Source organism: Lithobates pipiens, unplaced genomic scaffold (genome assembly GCF_037356315.1).
Source record: "Lithobates pipiens isolate NorthernLeopardFrog02 unplaced genomic scaffold, aLitPip1_a1.2 Scaffold_8, whole genome shotgun sequence".
NCBI classification, from domain to species: Eukaryota; Metazoa; Chordata; class Amphibia; order Anura; family Ranidae; genus Lithobates; species Lithobates pipiens.
Genome location: NW_027507903.1, coordinates 352,517,966 through 352,545,272, shown reverse-complemented (window position 1 = coordinate 352,545,272; position 27,307 = coordinate 352,517,966). Strand labels below are relative to the sequence as shown.

At 41.5% G+C, this 27,307-nt stretch overlaps 1 protein-coding gene across 1 annotated transcript in view; it reads left to right on the top strand.

The window, feature by feature from the left end:
* Nucleotides 1-264: 264 nt before the first annotated feature.
* The window catches only part of TGFBI (transforming growth factor beta induced), a 109,539-nt gene continuing 82,496 nt past the window's right edge, over nt 265-27,307 (top strand). The window contains exons 1-2 of the mRNA XM_077473374.1: nt 265-494; nt 1,168-1,266. Coding sequence (XP_077329500.1) covers nt 376-494; nt 1,168-1,266 — 218 coding nt within the window. The 5' untranslated portion in view covers nt 265-375. The remainder of the gene's footprint in view (nt 495-1,167; nt 1,267-27,307) is intronic.

The window sequence follows — 27,307 nt, the reverse complement described above, 5'->3', positions numbered from 1 at the left end:
CAAAGGAAAACTTCTAAACTCTTTTGCAAATGTTATTCTGGTCACTTATCTGAATCCAGATATAAATATGCATCGCAATGTAGTATCTAATGACAGAAATAATAGCTACATTTTGCATGAAAGAGATGACAGCAGGCAGCGCAGGGCAGGCCTAATAATTGTAACTTCTGAATTTCTAAAACTCTTTCAGACATGCAGCCAAGAGGTTACATATTCCCCAAAGAGTCAGCCTGGAAAGTCAAGCTCATATTGCAGCAGTAGCTTGTTCTCTCCACCCATTCCAGCTCTCGGTCTATTTAACACAGCACAGCTTATGTTTCCTGGCTTTTAGTTCAGAGCTGTGGGAGTTCACAACCTGCACTTACTCTTCTCAGAATGAATCGCATTGTGCTGCTTGCCCTGGTTCTTACGTTACTGGCCACATTGGTAACTACAGCCAGGTATCCTTACCAACAGGTCTTGCAGCACAGCAGGATACGAGGCAGGCTGCATGGGTAAGAACCTTTTTTTCTTTTTTTTATTCTTTTTTTTTTCTCTTTTTTTTTATTGCTTCTTTTCTGCAAATATTCAGATTTTCTAGAAAAATTTAAATTCTAACAATAAAATGCAATTTTATATTCTGTGGTTTTTATTCTCTTGTGTCGGTAAGTGGATTTTAAGCTTGCTAGTGTTTGAAAGTCTATATTTTAATATAAATAGGTGCATTACAGTGGTTCATTGCTTTGCAGTAATACTCCTATTACTTCTTGGTGTTATTTGAGGGCACTCCTACATAATGAGCAAGCAGATATAAAATATTGTAGCATGCTCTGCTGATTTGTGTAATTATTATTATTATTATTATTATAATACAGGATTTATATAGCGCCAACAGTTTACGCAGCGCTTTACAACATTAGGGCAGACATTACAATACAATACAATTCAAGACAGGGGGAATCAGAGGGCCCTGCTCGTTAGAGCTTACAATCTAGGAATTTGTGGAATTATGTCCAGTATAGTCAATTAATTTTAAGAGGCGCTCACAGCTGATGTTTTGGAATATAGAAATAATTTTGAAAGAACTGTTCTTATAAAATTGTATTTATACATTTTATATTATACATATTATTATTATTATTTTACTATTATTCACAATAAATTGTCTGCCTACTCTTTATGCTTTAGCCCTAATGTGTGTGCAGTACAGAAGATCATTGGGTCAAACAAGCAATATTACACAAACTGCAAACAGTGGTACCAAAGAAAGATATGCGGCAAATCAACGTAAGTCTTCTTATATAATGTATGTATTGGCTGACAGTAATTTATCTGTGCATAAAGTATGGGGGAGTCTGATATGCAGTGTTTGTATTGGCAGCGTCTGAGTTATGAATAGTGTCATATCACTTTATGTGTACCAGCTAGCCTGGACTGTGTCGTGGGGGGTTAATGCTACTGTTTGCTGACTGTTGGCTGTTAGGGAATTTGGATGTTAACTGTGGAAGTGCAGCAACCACAAACACCATGCTAATGCTAAAAGTTTCACTGCCAGTCAAACCACTGACACTATGCAAGTAATAAAAGTTTAGTGAGAGTGTAAATATGAATATACCACCTATGTGGAGTATGCCGTATATGAAATAAACTACGACAGTAACTGCATAGAGACACTATTACATTTTCAGATCAACAAAGTCAATATAAGGGCAAGGTTATCTGAATAATTTTGCTGGGTTGGTAGCTTATTTGGTTCAGTTTATTAATTTAATGTTTAAATAACAACATATAATAATAAATAATAACATAAAAAAAAATGTTCTTAAAGAGTCACGTTACCTAAAAGTAGCACTATGAAATGTTAATAAGAAATGTATCTGTTAGGGTTGACAAGTAGATATAAAAACTGTTCTTAAAGAGTCCCTTTACCTAAAAAGTATCACTTTGAAATGTTAATAAGAAATGCATTTGTTATGTTTAACAAATAGATATAAAAACTGTTCTTAAAGGGTCACTTTACCTAAAGTTCCAGCGTCTCCTATTGCATTTTCTTTAATATAAAACAAGTTAAAATTCCAGTAGACAGTGGGGTTCGCTCACGATTGACACAAGCATGCGGGCCCAGGCAGAGATATCTCTCCAATAGAGTTCTCAAGAGGTATAACAAATTGTCAAGTGGTTAAAATTTTCACCATTTAAAAAAAATATATATATCTATTTGGGTCTACTCTTTAAATCTAAAATTCCAACAACAGTCCATAGTAATTTAAGGAAAAAACCCTCTTTAAAAATATTGTTTTACCTCTATCAGGACTATGTGTAAAGGCTGGTTCACATCTGTGCAGTGTGTTGTAGGTGCGGTTTACATACATTTGTTACCATTTGAATGGCCTTTTTTAATGCACTGTATATGGACATAAAATGCACAGGTGTGAACAGGGCCTAAGTGGAGATTGTCCAGATGTTCACAAAGCACTTTGAAATGTTATTAAGAAACCTATTTGTTATTCTTATAGCTTCAGCTCCAGGAACTTCTAATCCATAACATAGAAAAAGATCAGACTTGTATGTAGGGAGATTTTCCAACAGGCTACTCACCATCACTACTCAGATGGTCCGAAATGGGCAAAAATCTTCATACAGCTAATGTATGTACATTGACCCAATATTGCCAGGTGAAACATTATATTCTCTGACATTTTGCAACAGTTGTTTTTGTCTGGAAAAAGGTGTTTACTGTAACATTCATATTATTCATGGTACTTATATAGCACTGTCAATTTAATATATTTTACATTCACATCAGTCTCTACCCTCAAGGATCTTACAATCCAAGGTCCTAGCTCACATTCATACAGATACTAGGGCCTATTTAGAAAGGAGCCAATAAACTTACCAGCATGTCTTGAAGTGTGGGGGGAAACCCACATAGGCACAGGGAGAACATACACACTCCAGTTGGGTAGTGCTGTGGTTGGGATTTGAACCAATGAGCCTAGTGCTCCTAACTGGAAATGCTAACCACTTAGCCACTAGGGATGAGCCAAATACCCCCCAGTTTGGTTCACAGCAGAATATACGAACAGGCAAAAAATTTGTTTGAACACACAAACACCATTAAAGTCTATGGGACACGAACATGAAAATCAAAAGTGCTAATTTTAAGGGATAATGTGCAAGTTATTGTCATAAAAAGTGTTTGGGGACCCGGGCCCTGCCCCAAGGGACATGTATCAATGCAAAAAAAGTTTTAAAAAAGGCAGTTTTTTCGGGAGCAGTGATTTTAATAATGCTTGAAGTGAAACAATAAAAGTGAAATATTCCTTTAACCACTTCAGCCCCAGATGATTTTTACCCCCTTCCTTACCAGAGCATTTTTGCAATTCGGCACTGTGTCACTTTAACTGACAATTGTGCGGTCGTGCGACGTTGCACCCAAACAAAATTGACGTAATTTTTTTTTCCACAAATAGAGCTTTCCTTTGGTGGTATTTGATCACCTCTGTGGTTTTTATTTTTTGCTCTATAAACAAAAGAAAAGCAACAATTTTGAAAAAAACACAAATACTTTTTACTATAATAAATATCCAATTTAAAAAATAAATAAATAATTTTTCCCTCAGTTTAGGCCGATACGTATTCTTCTTCATATTTTTGGTAAAAAAATTGCAATAAGCGTATATGGGGACGCTGCAGGGGTTAATATGTTCCCTGGGAGTGATTCTAACTGTAGGGGGAGGGGACTCTAAAGGGAAGGAGAGCGATTGGTGTTCCTCTCTACTGGGAACACACCATTGGTCTCCTCTCTTCTGACAGGACGTGGATCTGTGTATTTACATACACAGATCCACGGTCCTGCTGTGTTCCCGGGCAATCGCCGGTGCCCAGAGGACATCGTGGCTGCCGGGCACATGCACCGGGTCACACGCACGTGCCGCCCCCTAGGTGGCTGGGAATGGGAGGACGTCATATGACGCCCGCCCAGGATGGGAGATCCCATCTGCGGGTGTCATATGACTATGGGTGGGTAGGGAAGTGGTTAAATTTCATATCTGGGGGGTGTCTATAGTATGTCTGTAAAGTGGCACTTTTTCCTGTGTTTAGAACAGTCCCTACACAAAATGACATTTCTAAAGGAAAAAAAGTAATTTACAACTACTCGTGGCTATAATGAATTGTCGGGTCCTGGCAATACAGATAAAAGTCATTGAAAAAAACAGAATGGGATCCCTCCCAGTCCATTACCAGGCCTTTTGAGTCTGGTATGAATATTAAGGGGAACTCCGAACCAAAATTTTAAAAAAATTGCATGGGGGTCCTCCCAAATTCCATACCAGGCCCTTCAGGTCTGGTATGGATATTAAGGGGAACCCTGCGTTAATTTGCATAGGGGTCCCCCTCAAAATCTGAACCAGACCCTTCAGGTCTGTTATGGATTTTAAGTGGAAGCCTGTGCCAAAATAAAAAAATTTCATGGGGAGCCCCCAAAAATTTATACCAGACCCTTATCCAAGCATGCAACTTGGCAGGCCACAGGAAAATAGGGGGGCGAGAGAGCGTCCCCCTCTTGAACCATACCAAGCTACATGCCCTCAACATGGGGAGGGTGCTTTGGGGTAAGGGCTCATCCCCACAACCCTTGCCCCATGGTTGTAGGAGCCTGCAGGCGGGGGGGCTTATCCAAATCAACAGATGCCACTCCCCCTGTTTGAAATGCTAACAGTACATTGTACCTGTACCGTTTCACAAAAAAAGTGTCAAAATGTTTAAAAAAAAGACACACCTAGTCCTTTATTAAAAAAAAATAAAAAAATGACCCACGAAGTCCATTCATCTTCTTCTATGGCTCCGCTGATGAAACGAAAAATAAAATAAAAAAGATCCGCCTCCATGGGAGACACCCACCATATGACGCTTCAGCGCCGATGACAGTTCTTTTATAACTGAGGGTGGAGCCACATGGTGACGTACCCGGGTGCCACACCCCCCTCTGACGCATGGGGATGGGGCCACCCGGGTATGTAAATGGGTGGCCCCGCCCCCTTTAATGGCACTGGGAAGTCCCTGTGCATCACAGGGGGGTGGGGTCACCCAGGTACGTCCCTGTGTGGCCCCACCTTCACTTATAAAAGAGCTGTCATTGGCGCTGAAGCATCATACAGCAGGTGCCTCCCATGGAGGCGGATCTTTTTTATTTTATTTTTCAGTCCCTCAGAGGAGCCATAAAAGAAAATGAATAGACATTTTTATTTTTTATTTTTTAATAAAGGACTTGTCCCAAGGTGTGGCTTGTTTTTTTTTTACATTTTGACACTTTTTTGTGAAATGGTCCCCATGTTGAGGGAATGTGGCCTGGTATGGTTCAGGAGGGGGGTGCTCTCTTGTCCCCCCTCTTTTCCTATGGCCTTCCAGGTTGCGTGCTCCGATAAGGGTCTGGTAAGGATTTTTTGGGGGACCCCACGCCATTTTTTTTAAACTTTGGCAAAGATGTTCCCTTAAAATCATACTACGCCATTTAAAAATAAAATAAAAATTGGTGCGGGGTTCCCCTTAATATTCATACCAGACCCGAAGGGCCTAGTATGGAATTTGGGGGGGGGGCATGCAATTTTTTTAAAATTTTGGTTTGGGTTCCCCTTAATATTCATACCAGACCCAAAGGGTCTTTTTCAATTACTTTTATCTGTATTGCCGAGACCCGACAATTCATTATAGGCACAAGTAGTTTTAAATTACTTTTTTCCTTTAGGAATGTCATTTTGTGCAGGGACTTTTCTAAACACAGGGGAAATGCACCACTTTACAGGCATACTATAGACACCACCCAGGTATGAAATTTAAAGGAATATTTCACTTTTATTGTTTCACTTTAAGCATTATTAAAATCACTGCTACTGAAAAAACAGATGTTTTTAAAACTTTTTTTGCATTGATACATGTCCCTTGGGGCAGGACCCAGGTCCCGAAAAACACTTTTTATGACAATACCATGCATATAAGCCTTTAAAATTAGCATTTTTGATTTCTCCCATAGACTTTTAAAGGGTGTTTCGCGGCTTTTGAATTTGCCACGAACACCCCAAATTGTTCGCTATTCGGTGAACAGCCGAACACCCAATGTTCGACTCGAACGTATGTCCGACTAGAACATCAGGCTCATCCCTATTAGTCACTGTGCTGCATACTTGTAAAATGGTAAATGTTACCTTCCTTTTATATTGTTATGTACTTTAGGGCATGTGTTTAATTTAATTTTCTTTTTTAAAGTACAGCCTATTTACACAAGTGAGCCTGGACAAACACATAACAGCTGATATGTAGTGCGTAACATAGTGCTGATGCGATGATCCCAGTGCATTGCACAGATAAGTTTTTTCACAAAACATTATTAAAAAATGTCACAAGTGACACCATTAGATACAAGGTATTTTGCCTTATGTACGCATTGGGGCTGCACTGGAAGAAGCTGCTAGGGCAGCTCAGATGAATCTGGCATGAACCATCCTTAAAATCTCTTGTATGAAATCTAAGCAGGTATCAAATACAGTTAGTATGTGATGCACAAGCGTCTTCTTTTACCTATCTTGACTGAACCAAATCAGATGTGTGTTTTAAATGCTCTTTTTCCCAGATTCAACAGCTCACAGTGGGAGAGTTCCAGCAGCAGACAATCCAGAGTGCAATGGTTGGGACTAGGTGTGGTCAGGTGCTGATTGACAAGATACGGTCTTGTGAATCAGCGGTGACATTGCTGATAGCCATGCCCCCTGAAACATTCTTTATTCCACTACAATACAAGTAGGTAAAGCTTACTGTATATGAGAATGACAACTCTGCTCTGAATTCAAGGGCAGTGTAGTATCTTTGCCACACCATTCTAAGAAGCTGCATAAGGCGGACCTTACTTAAGATCATCAGGTATTTGTGAAACCTTGGAAATGGGGGATAGTTCTGGCGAAAACTGTAGTTTAAATGATGCCAGAGCTTGACAAAGGAGCGCTGCCTGCCCTTCCCATCGACAGTGAGCAAGCTCAGAAATTACGTTACTACTTCTGGTGATGTCACATGCTGCTAGGGTCCATGAGTGTCTCAGCCCTCCTGTCCTCTTTACCACTGCACATAGAGCACATAGAGCTAATGGATGGCTCCCAAAGGGCTTACACGTGACACAGCTTGATGGACCAGTGAGTCAGGAGATGCACCGCTGCAGGACATTTTCCCCATGCTGATTTCCTGTAACCTCAATTTGAGTGTTTTTAATTTTTGTACTGTACAGTCTATACAGTTCATACTTAGAAGGCACCCCTCTCTATGCTTTTATCTATTTGCGAAGCCTTGCAAAGGGATTTTTGGATAACTGTAAGAGCAGATGTACTTATAAACACCTGCTACAGAATATAATTTAAAGCGGGAGTCCACCGGGACTCCGCGTTTTTTTTTTTTTTAAAAGCCAGCAGCTACAAATACTGCAGCTGCTGACTTTTAAAATAGTGACACTTACCTGTCCAGCGCGCCCGCGATGTCGGCACCCGAAGCCGATCGCTCGCTCGTGCCGCCGCCATCTTGGGTATGGGAATCAGGAAATGGAGCCTTTCGGCTTCATTTCCGGGTTCCCTACTGCGCATGCGCGAGCCGCGCTGCGCAATGAGGACGGTCCCCGCTGCCTCTGGGATCTGTGTGTTTCCCAGCAGGCAGCGGGGCACTTGCGGGAAGGGGCGGGCACTTGCGGAAAGGGGCGTAAGTTACGCCCCTTTCCACAGAGAGCTATCCCGGAAGTGGGTGCAGTTACCTGGATTATCCAGGTAACTGCACCCCCCTCCCCCCTGAAAGGTGCCGATTGTGGCACCGGAGGGGGGGAGGGTTCCGATGAGCGGAAGGTCCACTTTAGGGTGGACCTCCGCTTTAAAAGGATGCCACAGTTCTGATTTTGGCAAAAAACAAAAATTAAAAAAACTTATGCTATCCCTTCTCCAGAAATAACCAGCCTGGCACACCTGGCCTGCGAAGTGGTATTTTCATGACAGTGAAGGCAGAAAACTTTCAGCCCCTTGCCATGTTGATGTTTACTGCCATGTTGTAGATGCTGCGCTTAGGGGATAACACGCCTACCCTATGGCCATATTGTGAAAATATATGTGTGTGAGAAAATGGTTGCATTACATACAATACAAATCTGACCTTTATATAGGGTTCATGATTCAGTATTCATACCTTAAAAGGTAACTTCATATAAACTATACGAAAGAGAAGATTAATATTCTGTACATCTGCCTAGTAATGATGTATAATATTTTTCCACTCACTGCATACTGGATCCTTTCCCAAACCATAATCCTAACATTGGTTCAGATGTAGGGGAAATCTTAATCCATTGCTCAAAGAGAATTATTATTCTCATGTTCTTTGGTATCCAAGTGAAGATACAAAGATTTGTCTCAAGTTAATACATTTGCCAAGTTGAGTAATCTGCCAAAACATATTTTACCCACAAAAAAACATGCAGGTTGTGATGCAAAATGTATGCTTTGAAGCCCTGCTAACAGTGATACATGTGTATGCTAAAATATTAAGATTATTTGACTAATGGCTTCTGTATGGGACTTTTTATTTTATCTTTGGCAGCGATGTCTTTGCAGTAGTACAGTATTGTACCCATGTTTGCCGTGATACCCTATATAAGTACTATACTTGCAAGCTTTTGTGATGACTAGATGCCTTCTTGATTTGTATGAAGCAGGGGTCTCCAAACTTTCTAAACAATGGGCAAGTAGCTCATTTCAGTGCGAAACGCATCAGTTTTTGGTCCATTTTCTCCTTTTTTGCTGTGGTTCGTATGATGTGATTTTTTACTTGAAAAAATAAAGGCACAAATCATTCTTGATTCGATCCAGAGTGCAGCTGTCCAGAATTTTTCTTTTCCCTATCTAATGGGCACGTTTACTATCCTTCAGACTTTAGGGGGGCTGGACTGTGGCCAACGGGCATAGAACATTTTTATGGCATCACTGGGAGTAAACAGTGCCCCATCTTTGGTATTAGGGGGAGGAATAGTGCCCCATTGTTAGTGTCAGTGGAAGAAATTGTGCCCCATTGTCGATGTCAGTGGCAGGAATGATGTCCCATTTTTTGTGTCAGTGGGCAGAATAGTGTCTTATATCAGTGGGATGAATAGCACTCCAAGGGCTGGATAAAGGCAAGCAAAGGGCCACATCTGGCACTGGGGGGTCACAGTTTGGAGACCTATGATATAAAGCATGAAGAAGGGATCTAAAGCATTCCACAAACTTGCATATTTAATAACACAAGTTAGCCTTAAATGGTATTACCTAAACTCCAAACCTTCTGTGGTAGCGCTATTGAAAATTATGAATCTCGTACTGACACATTGACTTACATGTAGTACTAACCACTGGAATGGACCTGTTCAGAAGCTGCTAGACTGGGTTCCAGTCCTAGAAACACACTGACACATTCAAGCTCAGTCTATGGGTCTTTTTTCATTTGATTGCAGATCTTGAGAAAAAAGCAGGGAGGAGGGTTTAGGGTTGTAGGATACTCAAGACATCTTGGGGGACAGCTTCCATGAAAAATCATGTTCCAGCTGTATTTGGCCCTTCAGTAGCAGCTTCAAAAGCAATGCTGAAGAAAGAGGGGCCCACCAGCATTTCTAAGACTCTATATCATAAACCACTGTCATAAAACACTATTATTATTATTATTATTAATATTATTATACAGGTTTTATATAGCGCCAACAATTTGCGCAGCACTTTACAACATGAAGGCAGACATTACAGTTACATTACAATTTGGTACAAGAGGAATCAGAGGGCCCTGCTCGTTAGAGCTTACAATCTAAAAAGGAAGGGTCAATTTATACAAAAGGTAATAGCTGTGGGGGGGATGAGCTGATGGAGGAAGTAAAACAGTGTTAGTTAGAAGCAGGATAGGCTTCTTTGAAGAGAAGGGTTTTCAGGGATCGCCGAAAGATGGATGGATTAGGGGACAGTTGGACAGATTGGGTTAGGGAGTTCCAAAGGAGGGGAGAAGCTCTGGAGAAATCCTGGAGGAGAGCATGGGAGAATTTGACAAGGGAGCTAGAGAGCAGGAGGTCTCTGGATGACCAAAGAGAGCAGCTTGATTGGTATTTTGGGACTAGGTTAGTGATGTAACTAGGGGCAGAGTTATGGGTGGCTTTGTAAATTATTGTTAGTACTTTGAACTTTATTCATTGGGTGAGTGGAAGCCAATGGAGGGATTGGCAGAGAGGGGTGGAGATCACTGAATGGCTGGTAAGGTGGATGAATCTGGCAGCAGTAGTTAAGGGCGTATTCTGGAAATGTTGTGGAGGCTAAGGCGGTATGATTTGGACAGGGATTGTATGTGGGCCTGAAAGGACAGTTCAGAGTCTAAGGTTACCCCTAGCACCCTGACATGTGGGGATGGACTGATAGATATGCCATTGATCTTGACAAAGAAGGCAGGGGAAGGGGCACGTGGGGGGGGGGGGGGGAATATTAAGAGCTCGGTTTTAGATTAAGTTTGAGGAAGTGGTTTGACAAGCTACTCAGTTGTTCTTTGGTGTCTGACTGCAGCAGATGTCTGACATCAATCAGTAGAATTACTTAGAGCTTTGTTGATTAAATGTATCTAAACCATTTTTTTTTTCTTTAAATATAACAGCGTGTGGATTAGAACCCTTGTCATGTTTTAATTGCTAGAAGATTTACTTTTTCTTTGCTTGTTGAGGCAAAATCCACAAGCTTAATAAAAAAAAGTGAAAATGTTTCAGAAGGAACAACATTTTCAGTGACAACAAACTGATGGGACATTTTCCTCTTTTTTTAGAGGTTTTTTTCCTTCCTGCCGTGTCTAGAGAACTGGAAGTGGTGGGAAATATTCCCAAGTTGACATAAATAAAAAAAAATTTAAAAAAACTAGCGTTTTAATTTTCCCTTAAGCCCCATACACACTATCAGATTTTCTGCTGAGATTTTTTCCTTCAGGTTTACCAAAACCATGTAGTACAAGGGCCTGCCTGATTGCATACAAATCGAAACTCCTAGGCCGCGTACACACGCGCGGACTGTTCGCCCAACTTTGTCCGTCCAACAGTTTCGGCAAACAGTCCGCTCAAACTTAGCATGGACGGACATGCCCACACACGACGAACGAACAGTTTGCTGAAACCGTGCGCGATGACATGAACGGCACGTACGACGGGACGAAAAATACGACGTCCTATACACTGCATTATAGCTTTCGGCGTGAAAATCCTTTCTGAGCATGCGCGCAACTTTGTTTGATGAACAAGCCTACACACGGGCGGACTGTTCGCTCAAACAAGGTTTCAGCGGACAGTTTTTCGGAATTTCCGAAAAACCTTGTCCGTCCAACTGTCCGCTGAAACTGTCCGCTGAAAGCCCACACACGAGTGGACTGTCCGCCCAAACACTGTTCAGCGGACAAAGTTGGGCGAACAGTCCGCCCGTGTGTACGCGGCCCTAAGGTTTGACCTCATATTATATGGTTTTGGTAAATCTGAAGGAAAAACTCACCAGAAAAACTGATAGTGTGTATAGGGGCTTTACTCTATTCAAAGTTAAAACAAAAGTTTTCCTTACTTTTAATATAATGTTAATTTTAAAAATAAAAGAACACTAGCAAAAGGGGTATTGTCACCTTTACATGAGAGAAATAAAAATGAAACCAACAATAGAGGAAATAGATATCCACGGTACTTATTTGAGCAAAATTAAGGCAAATGTTTTCACGGGATTAATAATACTGAGTGAATTCAATATCTAGCACACTTTTCAGGACCATACATAGTTTTTGTATGGTGTTAAGGTAATTTGGGGATAGAGGGATATATAAGGGAGGTGTGAAACGTATAACTGAGAGGTGAAGTAAGCAATGAATGAAGAATGGATAGGCCAGAGCCAGACTTTCAACAAGGAGTCATTTAGCAAGCATGCTTTTAAGCCTATGACAGTATTAACCACCCATACATGTTTTTAAAAGGGAGGATACAGGGGAAATTCTGAAACTTAAAGCATATCAAAAGCCCATTTTTAGTTTCAAATAGAGAACAGAATGATTACAACTCCTATTACAGTAAAACCTTGGTTTGAGAGTAACTTGGTTTGAGAGTGTTTTGCAAAGCAAGCTAAATTTAAAAAAAAAATTTGACTTGATATACAAACGATGATTTAATTTACAAGTAGCGTAATGTCACAAATGAGTATAAAAGAGAGGAGAGGCTCCTCTAAGTGTAGCAATACAGTTACATTTAATGAAGATACAACATTTAAAAACTTACATGGTTGATGATTAAAACAGGCACATCTAAGTATGCAGGCATCTGGGGTAACGCTGCCCACATAGATCATCTTCCTCACCGCCATTGACCTTGTCCCTTCCACGCTGTGCTCCACGAGCGGTTCAAGCCACACTTTCAGATTGCTCTACTGCAAGGTAGTCTTTACTGTCACGATTGCAGGATGGTCTATGCGGACAGCTTTACCCCAGATGCCTGAATACTTAGATGTGCCTCTTTGATTCATCAATCATGTCAGTTGCTAAATGTTCTACCTTCATTAAATATAACCATATTGTTACACTTAGAGGTACCACTCTTTTCTTCTCTTTTATACTCTGTAGCTGCTGCTGGATTTTGCTTCTAATCCCCTTGTAGAGGATGACATTTGTGGATTGACATTCTATGGTTACACAACCAAATCACATTGCTATAATCTTTTTATATGGATTATAAACTGAAGGATTTATGAATAAATGGTTGTGGAATGAATCATTTGAATTTCCATTATTTCTTATGGGTAAATTTGCTTTGATATACAAGCGCTTTGGATTACAAGCATGTTTCCAGAACGAATTATGCTCGCAAGCCAAGGCTTTACTGTAGTTTTTACTGTAGTTTTACTGTAGTTTTCTTTTTTTGAGTCCTTTTTGACACTTTGAGAAGGATCGCCTTTACCACCTGTCCCAGAGTCACAATGGGAAATGAGAGGAAATCTCTGCAAACTGGGAGGAAATCCTCAGACTGTTGTCACCAGAGAAGGTGTCCCAATGAAAAAAAAAATGTCTCCTAATCTTTTTTGGTGAGATCTGTAAATGTTTGAAAGTACAATGAAAGTGCAATTGGAAGTAAAGTCGCTGTAGATCCGAGGGGGGCATGCAAGGAAAATAAAAAAACAGCATTTTAGCTTGCACATGATTGGATGATAAAATCAGCAGAGCTTCCCCTCATTTCAGATCTACCCTGTAGATTTATAATGACTGCACTTCCAAGTGCACTTTCATTGCAATTTCAAGTGCGCTTGCAGTGCAAAGTGGATTTGCCTTTCCTAAATAACCGCCTTTGTTTTGTCTAGTTCAACCCGTCTTTTATACTATATGTGTCTTTTTGTTGCTTTATTGTAGGATGTAAATATTGGAAGTCAATTGAAAACTAAGTTTATTTTAAAATAGAGGAACATATTCTAAAAGTTGGATCAGATGTCCAGAATTATTTGCACATGTTTACCAGTATCACCAGAACTTGAACATATTTTTTGAAGTGCATGTAATACTGGGTCCATTTTGGATCCATGGCCCAATTGCGCAATTAAAGAACATTTATGTCAATCTGTGCTTTCTGTAGCCTCATCCCAAGATCAAGCTAAATTTATGGGTGCTCCCATAAGGGGTGTTACAGCACTGCACTGTAGTCACCACCCACGAGTTACAACATTTGTATAGTCACCATCCAACTAGTTTCTATGGTGATGGTAATGGTCAGCATTGTCTTGTTAGGAATAATTGCTGGGTTCTATAATTCATAGCAGTGCTCAGGTCTTCCATCTGCACAATATACACACACACAGGGGGATAACATCTGTAGCTCTGTTGTCTAATTTACATCTCTCTGCCATCTTATTTACATACACAGAGGAGGGGGGATAACAGCTGCAGCTTTGCCATCTAATCTTCAGCCCTGTACCTCTTCTGCTTCATCTTCTCCCCAACCTGTTATTCTGGGGAAAGGGACTACAGCAGTAGCTGCCAGCTTGTGTTGTTTATGATGGCATGCTTGAGATGTGCACCACCATTCACAAAAACACAAATGCACAACACAAGTCTGCAGCTGTTACATTAATCTCTCTGGCCACTGGGCCCAGATTCAACTGACTGATATTCCAGGAGAGGGACCTGAGGGCCAGCTGTTGGTTTTGTGTTTTTGTGAATGATGGCACTTGTCTAGTGTGCAGTCATTAAAAACATAATCTAGACGCTAATACTTTAATCCCTCTCCCTGAAACAGAAGGTAGGCAGGTCTGATAGACAACCAGTGTTGGTCATCTTACATTAAAAAAGTAATTAGTTAAGTTACAAATTACTTCTTCCAAAAAGTAATTGTGTTAGTAACTCGGTTACTACTTTGGAAAAGTAATTTGTTACTCAGCAAAGTAACTGTGACTTTTTTTTAATATTCTATAGACGGGGGATGCTGGGACTGTGACATCATAAGGGGAGGGGTTACAATGTGACATCACCCGGTGACCCCGCCCCGTATGCCTATATAAGTCGCCGCACAATGCATCCCTGCCATTACGGCCGGAGAGAGCATTGTGTCAACATCGGAAGGAAGAAGAAGAAGAAAAAAAGAAGAAGAAGGCGGTGACGACAGCAACAAGACCGGGCCAACGCTAGTAAAAGAGCTGTAAGAAGATAGCGGAGGCCCGGCATAAGAAGCGAAGAGCAGGACAAGACCCCTGAAGTCAGAAGAAGACCCCTGAAGTCGGAAGAAGACCTCCAGACGGCGGCGACGAAGGAGAAAGCCGGGCTCCTCCGCTAGTAAAAGAGCTAGTGGTAGAAGAGCAGAAGATAGTGGAGGAGCCCGGCGAGAAGACCCCCGAAGTCGGAAGAAGACCCTTGGAGCTGTCTAATAAAGTACTTTAAAAACCTGTGTTGTGTTTTCTTATTAATACTTTTTCCCCCAGGTGAATGGGTAGGGGTACATCGTACCCCATACTCATTTACATGGGGTAGGGGGCCGGAATCTGGGGTCCCCCTTATTAAAGGGGCTCCCGGATTCTGATAAGCCCCCCGTCTGCAGACCCCAACAACCAACGTCCAGGGTTGTCAGGAAGAGGCCCTTGCCCTCATCAACATGGGGACAGGGGGCTTTGGGGTGGGGGGCCGCAGGGCCCCCCTTCCCCAAAGCACCCCCCATGTTGAGGGCACACGGCCTGGTCCGGTTCTGGAGGAAGGAGCACTCGCTTTCCTGACTGGCCAGGCTGTGTGCTCAGATAAGGGTCTGCTATGGACTTTGGGGGGACCCCCACGCAATTTTTTCGGTGTAGGGGTTCCCCTTTAAATCCATACCAGGCTACGGGGCTCACAAGGTGTTAATCTCGCCGATAGAGGCAGCAACATTCACTTCCTTTGCTAGTCCCGTCTACCTGGAGTCACATTAAGAATTAACAGACTTTACTCCGTGTGTGGGCAAGTCCGTTCATTTCAAAAATCCGGCGGACTAGCACGGCGGATAGGTGTGCGGGATGGGGAGGTCCAGACGGAATGTAATATCGGTAACACCGCCCAAGTAATGGGAACAGAGTTACAGTGAGGGGGAGAGTAATCAGTTAGATTACTCGTTACCCTCTAAAGTAACTGCGTTAAGTAACTCAGTTTATTTTAAATGAGTTACTTACATCACTGTAGACGACAATATATGTATGTAGAGCTCCAAGTGTGAAATAGGATAATGAGAAAAACCATTTAAAAGGGAATTTATTTGCTTCTATTTTAATTTTCTATCTGGCTATTCCCTAGGTCACATGATTATGCTGGTGGTCACATCCTGGCTCTAGTTGTGTTCATGTTCCGACTTATGTTATAACAGCTAGGTTTGTGGCCAATATCTGGCTTTAATTTTTGTTGGTAAAAATGTATTATTTATTTTCTGATTGTATCAGCCATCATCCCCAAACTGTAGTGGTTTTAATATGGTAGATATTCCCTAACTGTAGTGATCTTATTATAGTGGTAAGTAATTAGCACTACTAGTGTTATTCTGAGGCTATATTACTTCATTACTGTTTGAACCGCATGGTCCTTCCATGGCTAACAAAGTGGCTACCGAAGAGGTCAATTATTGATTGTGTAGCAATGCAGTGGCCAACAATTATTTGGCTTTAGCCATGATAAATACATATGCCGGGTTGTAATTAGGTCTATTAATGGTAAACTTCTATAGCTTTCAAGGCTTTGGGTCTCGTGTTTAACGAATTTCTAGTTTACATTAGCATCCCTAGCATTTATTGCTACCTTTGTATATAGCTTTGTACCTAGTTGGAAATCACTCATGTGGATAATTGTCACCAGTGGTGTCGCTAGGGGTTCCACATCTCTCACGGGCTGTCTGAGCTGTCCCCGCTGGCTGCTGATGCTGTCTCATGCAGCTGAACGGAGCTAAGCCTCCTCCCCCTCCTCTCTGTTTAAATTCTCACAGGGACACTGTTGAGTATGTCCTGTGAATGATGTGAGGTGTGTACATTATGAAAAGTATGGGTCTGCACTGAAGGGGGAGTCTGCACTGAAGGAGGGGAGTCTGAACTGAGGAAGGGGGGTGTCTATACTGAAGGAGAGGAGTCTAAACTGAGGGAGGGGGGTGTCTATACTGAGGTGGAGGGGTCTGTACTGATGAAAGGGGTCTGTACAGAAGGAGGGGGGTCTGTACTGATGAAAGGGGTCTGTACCAAGGGAGGGGGTCCTATAATGATGAGGGGGGGTCTACACTAAGGAAGGGAGTCCTATACTGATAAGAGGGGTCTGTACTGTGGAAGAGGGGCCTATACTAAGCAGCTAAACTGTACAACGCCGCAATCATACATTTCCAGTCTAATGTTCTGTCTACAAGCTATAGTAGAATTCTAATGTTGTATGACACTGCTTCGTTGAATGTCAAATCTTTTCTCTCTATGTCGAATAATCTTGGACTAATAGAGTTAGGTTAGGCACATTCAACTTTTTTTGCTATTGTCTCGATAATGTCTAATCTTTTCTCTCTATGTTGAATCTTTTCTCTCTACGTAGAATAATCTTGGACCAATAGAGCTAAGGTTAGGTACATTCGACCACAGGTTCGATGGACACAGATTGCTATTGTCGGCATCATGTCGAATCTCCTATCTACATCGAACTGTTGTCACAACAAAAATGAAAATAAAACATTTGTTTATGTCGGATCTTTTGGTTTTCAGATTCTGCACGTTTGTTATTGTTTGTGAAAACAATGATGAAAATACCCAGAATTCGGACGAAAATGCATTCGGAGGAAAAGGAATGCACATGTCTAATAACTAGTCACTCTCCTAATCTCTTAGAAGATCTAAACCCATTGACTAAAAATTCATTTAAGCTTTAAGATGTTGTAGTAATTTAAAAAGTAATTTTCAGTCTTTTAAATGTGCAGATTTCATTTGAATAATACCTGATGATCTTATCATGAATGTCCTGGTTCTTGTAATAGGGTGACATTTTTATCCAAATGTCTACTGTATTTTCACCCTGCTGTACAAGTTTCTGGAAGGAGCTATAAACAGCCATGCCAACAGCCATTGCACATACATGGAAAGAGCACCAGACCAAAAGATAAGAGTTCAAATTGTGACTGATAAAATCATATGTGTATGTGGCTATTTTTGTATGCACATATCTGCACACAAATGTATATGTACGTTATCCATGGTGTTTTTTATGAGCGTTAGGCTCTTGATTTTATCAGTCACAATACTGATAAAGTCACAATCAGTCATAATATTTTCAGTGGGGGTCCTCCCAAAATCCATACCAGACCCTTATCCGAGCATGCAGCCCAAACGGTCATGAAAGGGGGTGGGCACGAGTGAGCGCCCCCTCCCCTGAACCGTGGCAGGCCGCATGCCCTCAACATGGGGGAGTGGGTGCTGTGGGGAAGGGGGTGCCCTGCGACCCCTCTCACCCCAAAGCACCTTGCCCCCATGTTGATGAGGACAGGGGCCTCTTCCTGACAACCCTGGCCGTTGGTTTTCGGGGTCTGTGGGTGGGGGGCTTATCGGGATCCGGGAGCCCCCTTTAATCCTATGTGAATGAGTATGGGGTACATCGTACCCCTACCCATTCACCTGGGGAAAAAAGTGTTAATAAAAAAAACACAAGGTTTTTAAAGTAATTTATTAGTCAGCTCCGGGGGTCTTCTTCTGACTTTGGGGGTCTCTTCCGACTTCTCCGCTATCTTATTCCAGCTCATTTGCTAGTGGTGGCCTGGTCTTCTGCGTCGTCTTCTTCCCTCTTCTCTTCCTACGATGTTGACACGATGCTCTCTCCCACTGTAATGCCGTGTGCGTGGTGTGCAGCAACTTATATAGACATGGGGCGTGATCACCAGGTGATGTCACATGCTGACCCGCCCCTTATGATGTCACGGTCCCAGCATGCCCTGTGTGACATCAACCGGTGACCACTCCCCATGTCTGTATATGTCACTGCGCACCTCGCACATGGCGTAACAGCGGGAGAGAGGGTTGTGTCAACATAGGAAGAAGGGAGAAGAGGGAAGAAGGACGGAGAAGACCAGACCACCGCTAGCAAAAGAACTGGAAGAAGATAGCGGAGGAGCCCAGCAAGAGAACCGGAGAGCGGGAGAAGAGACCGGAAACCGGGAGAAGAGGCCGAAGAGAAGTCAGAAGAAGACCCCCGGAGCTGACTAATAAATTACTTTAACCACTTAAAGACCACCTCACGCCGATGTACGTTGGCAGAATGGCAGGGATGGGCACAAGCACATACCTGTACGTTGCTTTTTAAGTGCCCAGCTGTAGGTCGGGAGCGCGCCGCCGGTGGTGCGCTCCTGACCCGGTCCTGTGCTCTGCAACCATGGCCACGGGACCAGCGGACCCTTATCGCCGCTGGTGTCCCGCGATCGGGTCACCGAGCTGAAGAACAAGGAGAGGTCTGTGTAAACAAACCTCTCCCCCTGCTTCCCTGTATGGCTGTCACCGATCGTCTCCTCCCTTTTATAGGGAAGGACAATCAGTGATGTCACATGCCAGGCCACGCCCCCTACAATAAAGAAAACACATAACGTCATACATAACGCCTACACTGCCCCCTAGGGGTTAACTCCTTCACTGCCAGTGTCATTTACACAGGAATCAGTGCATTTAAATATCATTGATTGCTGTATAAATGACAATGGTTCCAAAAATGTGTCAAAAATGTCCGATATGTCTGCCAGAATGTCGCAGTCATAATCAAAATGGCTGATCGCCACCATTACTAGTAAAAAAATATTAATAAAAATGCTATAAAACTATCCCCTATTTTGTAAACGCTATAACTTTTGCGCAAACCAATCAATAATCGCTAATTGCGATTTTTTTTACCAAAAATATGTAGAAGAATACGTATCGGCCTAAACTGAGGAAAAAAAAATGTTTTATGTATTTTTTGGGGATATTTATAATAGCAAAAATGTTAAAATATTGAATTTTTTTCAAAATTGTCACTCTATTTTTGTTTATAGTGCAAAAAATAAAAACCGCAGAGGTGATCAAATACCACCAAAAGAAAGCTCTATTTGTGGGAAAAAAAAGACGCCAATCTTTTTGGGGAGCCACGACGCATGACCGTGCAATCGTCAGTTAAAGTTACGCAGTGCCGAATCACAAAAAGGGGCTTGGTCCTTTGGCTTCAAATTGGTTCGGGCTTAAGTGGTTAAAAATCTGTAGTGTGTTTTTTTTATTGACGCTTTTTTTTCCCCCAGGTGAATGGGTAAGGCTACGATGTACCCCATACTCAGTCACATAGGGTGGGGGGCCGGGATCTGGGGGCTCCTTTATTAAAGGGGGCTCCCAGATCCCGATAAGCCCCCCACCCGCAGACCACGACAACCAATGGCAAAGGTTGTTGGGAAGAGGCCCTTGTCCTCATCAACATGGGGACAAGGTGCTTTGGGGTGGGGGGGGGCTTCAGGGAGCACACCTTCCCCAAAGCACCCACATCCCATATTGAGGGAATGTGGCCTGGTATGGTTCAGGGGGGACCCTCGCTCATCCCCACACCCTTTCCTGACCGACCGTGCTGCATGCTCGGATAAGGGTCTGGTATGGATTTTGGGGGGACCCCATGCCGTTTTTTTCACCATAGGGGGTTCCCCTTAAAATCCATACCAGACCTAAGGGCCTGGTATTCTCTTGGAAGGGAACCCATGCCGGTTTTTTATTTAACATTTGGCGTGGAGTTCCCTCTCGAGAGATGATTATTCTGTGATTGGCCACGGCCAAAGTCGCCTGGCCCGGGGGCGACTTAAAGTCGTGTTGTAAGTCGCCCCAAGTCGTGTTGAAGTTGCCCAAGTCGCACTGTTATTCATACTCAATTCGTGTCCAAGTTGTCTCCAAAAGTCGTGTTGCCCCTATATATAATATACTGTATTGTCAAAAGTATTGGAACGCCTGTATATATATATATATATATAATCTTTTTTTTCCCTCCTCAAATACTTTTACATATTATTGTAGGGGGAGAATTTCAGCCGCGATGTGCTCAGGTTAATAAATATTTATTTGGGATATAAGACTAAAATAACTGTATGTTGATGGTGTCTATTACTAATGCATTGTATTGTGTTGGATGGATACTGTCAAACTTCACACCCTGGTTTGGAAAAATGTACATCAATAAAAATCTGTGTATAAAAGACATAACATAGATTCAGAGAGGGTTGGGCAGAGCTGAGCTGTCCACAAAGACAAAGAAAAGGATTTCTTTATGCAAGCATTTTCCACATGGAATTTTCTATGTCTAGACTAAATGAGTCTGGTTTTGCATTGTAGTTTACATTATGAAAGTGTGACACATACATATCTTTTTCTCGAATACAATGACGTTAGAGTTACTGTACACAACTTACACAATATACTTACTGCTAGTCATATTATAAATCTAGACTAAAACTGAGTTTTACAGTAAAAATCTAAATTATTTAACCACATGCTTTTTTAGACTAAAAGTTTTGGGGCTGTAGCCACATATTTTTTTCAGTTTTTAATTTTATTTTTATTTTATTGTTTTTATTAAATACTATGTTTTTTAAATATACTATATTCAAATGAAAATATGTGTTATAGACATGTTTGATACATGAAGACTTTTTTGTGTTTTTATGTGAAGTTTGTTTATGATTGCATTTATTAGAACAGTGCAGAAGAGTGTGTAGACAGAAAGAAAAAAGACTGTACTGATCCAAGACCAAAGCATATTCCAACAGTCCTCCTCTGCACTGGGTGCTGGCTTTAGGAGCTCACCCCCGCTTAGCACATATTGCAAAAACAAAAGACAAAGCCACAGTTCCATAAAGGCTCACCATAACGTTTAATCAAAGCATTGGGCTGTCAGCATAGTCCCCACCTTAAGCCACACCCTTCTAATGCATTTCACCATGATTGGGCTTAGTTGTACCTCTCTGTCAACTTCACCGACCTCGTCACATCAGAGGGGTGTGGCTTAGGGTGGGGACTATGTACTAAGTCAACTGCTTTAATTAAACCTATTGGTGGGACTTTGTGGAAATATGGTTTTGTCCTTCGTTTTTGCATTAAGTGTAGTTGAGTGTAGTCAGTGGCGTTGCTAGTGGGGGGTGCAGGGGGACACCGGTGGGTAGCAGCACTGCTAACACGGCATCCCTTACAGTGATCTATGCCTCTCCCTCACTGACTATCTCCCTGTCTCAAGGAGTGAACCGAAGCCACCTCCCCCTCCCCTCTGTGTACATCTACACAGGAGGAGGAAAGGGAGTCTAAGGGACACACCGCACTGTTCTGAGGTCTGTGTACAGTTTACGGTAATCTGGATGGATCATTGAAATAAGAGGGGGACAGTGGCCAAAGAAGTGGAGTATATTGAAAAATTATTGGAGCGATGGGGGTGGGGGTTAAGAGGACATATGTTGGGGGTGCCCTATGGTCACAAGTGGACAGAGGGGTCTACACTGGGGGGGTCTATGCTTATAGATGGGGAGGGACTGTACTGAGAGGGGTCTAAACTGATAGAGGGGAGGGGCTGCACTGAGGGGGTCTATACTGATAGAGGGGGAGGGGCTGCACAGAGGGGGTGCATACTGATAGAGGAGGAGGGGCTGCACTGAGGGGGTGTATACTGATGGAGGTGGGTCTGTGATGAGGAAGGGGGGCTGTACTGCGGGACAGGGGTCTTTCCTGTGGGAGGATGGTCTGTACTTAGTTGGGGGGGTCTAAACTGAGGAAGGGGAGGTCTGCACTGAGGGGTTCTGTACAGAGGGAGGGGGTCTGTACTGAGGGAGGAGGATCTATACTGTGGGAGGGGGGTCTGTACTTAGTAGGGGGGTCTGTACTGAGGAAGGGGGGTCTATACTGTTGGAGGGGGTTTCTGTACAGAGGGAGGGGGTCTGTACTGAGGGAGGGGGGATCTATACTGTGGGAGGGGGTCTGTACTTAGTAAGGGGGTGTCTGTACTGAGGGACAGGGATCTGTACTGTGGGAGGGGAGTCTGTACTTAGTGGGGGGAGGGGGTCTGTACTTAATGGAGGGAGGGTCTGTACTTAATGGAGGACTATAGTCCTATTAATGGAAGGGAGGGGGTGACACCATGTTTAATGTTCCAGAAGGTTCTTACAAAGTAGCTTTTTACAGTAAAAATATAATTTCTAATAACTTGGTTGATTTCCTTAAAATGTAAAGTTGAACTCCATGGATGTATAAAAGCCACATGTTAAAGCAGCTCTGTAATCATTATCACAACCTTACTCTTACACTATATCATCAAAAGTATTGGGACATCTGCCTTTATACACACACAAACTGTAATGGAATCCTGGTCTTAGTCCATAGGGTTCAATATTGAGTTAGCCCACCCTTTGCAGCTTTAACAGCTTCAACACTTCTGCGAAGGCTTTCCACTAGGTTTGTGTGTCTATGGAAATGTTTGATCATTCTTCCCTGTACAGTAGAGTTCAAAGTGGTTACAGTACAGTGTTAATTTTGGCAGCAAATTTCAATTTCGGTTTAGTCTTAGGACTAAAATGGCATTTTAGTTCTAGTCCCATTTTAGTCTTCTGCAATTGTTTTAGTCTTAGTCGTATTTAGTCGACTAAATCTCCAGAACATTTTAGTCGACTTAAATGTCCTACGTTTTAGTCTACTAAAATCTCCAGTACATTTTAGTCCACTAAAACTAATTTTAGTCATCTAAAATCTAATAGGTGTAATTAAATTGTAATGCATTAGTCAACATTTCTTTACAATTTCCAAACTCATTATATACTGCTGGAGTGAAAAATCTAATATTTTATTTATTATGGCATTGAGGTATGAACATGCACTACAGACCAATGTTAATTTTGTAGCCAAATTTCAATTTAGTTTTAGTCTTAGTCTTTGGAATAAAATGGCATTTTAGTTTTAGTCCAATTTTAGTCTTCTGACTAAAATGCCATTTTAGTTTCAGTCGTATCTTAGTCATCTCAGTTGTTTTAGTTTTAGTCGTATTTTATTTGACTGTTACAGTAAGTAGTAGAGTGCAGGGGTGAGATTATCAGTGTGCTTCTCCTTTTACTGCCCAGTCACAGGATGCAGGAGGGAAGGTAAACTGTGAAAGTGAAACTGAAGCAGAAAAAGATGAAGTCCCCTCTCCTGTCAGATAGGATTGTAATGTGTGGCAGTGCTGTAGAAATATCATGACTGGATGGATGAAAATACAAATCCTTTTGTCAGATAAAACAGATCCTTTATAGCCAGCACTTGTTTTTCACATTCAGGTGGACCCTCTTTACAGTAGTTCTAATGAATGCTCGGAAGATATACCACAGCATTTACTGTATATCCACACAGGTAGCACAGATACCCATAACCAATGAACCTTGAGTATGTAGATTTTGACATTCAATATCTTCACAGTCAATGGTGATTGGATATAGGTGTCTGCACTACCTGTGTTGTATATATGATAAATGCTGGGATATATTAGAATTGAAGTGGCCTGGAGAATCTACAAAGCATTATAGAACTACTACTAGCTATACTATGACCTGCACAACGGGAAACATCGGAGACAAATTTCTTGTGTAGTCAGCTTTTTGCCTGGAGTTCAGCTTTAAATATGGAGTTCCATTGATTAATAATCTGTTATGCAAATGATTGATCAGTAAACAGTAACAACATTACCAAAATAAAATATACCTTAAAAAAAACACACAGTAAGATAATATTGAAACAAGGTTTGCTAGCACAGGACATATTCATGTGCATTGTGGGTGATTGAGAAATCCTGAACAGTGATCATCCCATTGGCACAGACCATGATTGGCCAGAGACCATTGGAAGAGATCATCACATTGGCACAGACCATGATTGGCCAGAGACCATTGAAAGAGACTAATGCTCAAAACTGTGTCAAATGACATGCCACCAGAGGAAAGAAGCATTATCAGATTGAGGCATAAAGACAAGTATTTTGGATCTCGTTTTTTTTTTTTATGATGTCTCAGAGGCATGATATGGTGAAGAGGATTTTACGTGAATGGTATAAATGACACCAGAACTTGGCCCTTCATTATGTGAATGAATTCATTTTAGCAGAGCATTTAATTTAATTATTTTTGTATATGAATGTATTGTACTAACTGTGTCGTATATAACTACTTTTCTGAATTACATGCTTTTATATAAAGTGCTAGAAAAAAATACAGTTCTAGAAGGACATTGGGGTTGACTTATAAAAGGCAAGTAGGCTGTTCACGTTGCAAAGGAATTTTCCCCAGAGCCCAGTGAATGCAGAAAAATCACATGCAGACAAAAAAAAAAAAAAAAAAATGTATTTTTGCTTGCACATGATTGGATGATGGAAGTCATTTGAGACCACATTCACTAAGCTCTGGGAATAATTCTCTTGTAAAGTGATCAGTCTTTTGGCCTTGAGGAAATCAATGCCATTGTGTTAACCTATTTATGTCAGGACTTTCTGGATTCAAATTTTATTTCTATAATTGATATTGAAAATAAGCTATCAAGGTATATATTTCTTTTTTGTATTGCTGATCCATTATAATGGGTTACTGTATTGCTGGACCAGCTTGCCTAGATACATGGTGCATGCTATGTTTGGCCTTTTACAAAACCAGCTCTTATCTTAAAGCCTAGTACACACAGTTCACTAGCCGGTGTGTACTGGCCATTCAGGTGGCTTCTGCCAAAGGGGCATGACCAAAAAAAGTCTGCTGATTGGCTCATGATCAGTGCTCTCAACCATAAAAGGCATCCAGGACTACTATTTTTTGTTATAAGCATCAGAAAACTGTTGGTTGAGGGCTGAGGGCCTGGAGACTCCTCGACCCTGATTACCTGTAAATGAAAAGGCATAAAGACACAGGTGTAAAATTATGAATTAATCACACTGCTGTACATCCGTAAATATTTCATATATGTTGAAATACATTTTCAAGCTGTCTGACTGCCCTAATGGCTTAGGCAACCACGGGCATTGGGTATTTTTCAATGGGGTTTTTCAGGTGTGCCTGCTCTTCACTGGACCCTCACCGACATGAGGTTTTAGCTTCGCAGGGTGCAGGATACAGCCCTGAGGTTTGCCCCACTAATGAAAGCTGGTGAAATGACAGATACCCAAAGTGAACTATTAAAATGTCAGGCAGAAGTGTATTTAATAAACAAACAACAGAGCAGACAAAAGTCAGCCAGAGGGTGTCTTCATTTAAAATCTGAAGTAGATTGAGTTCAGGTGGATTAGAATGTATGCAGGTGGTGGGCAGTGATAGGTATCAGCCAGTTCTAACATCAGGATCCAAGTATCAGATGGGGACAGTCGTCAAAGTAGTGATTAAGACTGCAAAACATAAACGAAAAGTGCTTAAACACAAACATCCAGCACTCTCTAAAGGTAGGGAAAGTCTATATATCCCACTTGGGACTGATTACACAAGGTACAGATGGGGGGAGGGGGGTGACATCAATGTGGTCCAGTAAGTAATATGTAAAGGACAGGTAGTTATTCAATACTAAAGAAAGTAGTACCACAAGTGCAAAAAGAGAAAAAAAAGTCACTGGATGGCAACCAGTTTTCCTGTCAAACGAGACAGCCCAGGCACTGATCAAAATTCATCCGGTACATGCTGGACCACACACATTACTATCAGTGTATAGCCAGATTTAAATACTAAACAGTCACAGGACAAAGATGTGGAATATGACACAAAATATATCAGTAAAAAAAAGAAAAAAGTGTATAACATTGTTCCAAATAGTTTTTTTTTGTGTTGCACACATATGTATTTAATTCAGTCATTCGTTCTAATATCTTATTGATCCATTTATTCCTTTTATTCATTTTTGTACATGAATTCACCAGTTCTTTCTATTCTTTTTTATATGTCAATTATACCAACTATTGTAACAAATACTTTACAATCACTCTTAGTTGGTCCCTCATGTACCGCCCAGTTTTTCTACACCCCTTTTGGTTTATTATTATTATTCATATCCTTTCTTTGCTATCCAAATGATTTACTCTTGTATGCATTTCCCATGAACTCACATTTGTAGTTATGTACATGCGTGTACAAAGATGTGTGAGGGCACACATATGCATTTAATCATTTATTCTAATATCTTATTGGTTAATTTCTTCTTTTCATTATTTATAATATAAATTATGCCAACCTAGTACCCAGTCTTAGATCATTATCATGATGCTGTTTAGTATAATGAGATTTTCAAATCACACCATTTTAACACCTTGTGATGATCATGATAATAATTTTTTAACATTTTAATATATACAGTATATATAGAGAGAGAGATAGATAGATATATAGATAGATAGATAGATAGATAGATAGATAGATAGATAGATCTATCTATCTAGAAAAACTCTTGATGGTTCCATAGCTACAGATCATCACCTGTGTGTCTCACTCTCCACGAGTTGCATCTGAATCCTTACGATCCTGCCTCCTCCAAGATGTATATAAAGCATAGGATAGCCCAGCATAGACAGGCTAATGAACAAGCCAACTGGCTTTGAAACACGCCCCTTTTCTTCAAAACATGTGTCTCCAGGGAAGTCTGGGATTTTAATCCTTGGTTGAGCACCGATTGCACTTGCAGTGACAGCGGCTTCCTCCATCTTCAGCATGCTTCATCCCCAGTCAATGGCCAAGGCTAATGGTATTCTGGCTGCCCCTTGGACATTTCTGGCTTCCAAGTCACCTTTGTCCCATACCCTACACATATGCATG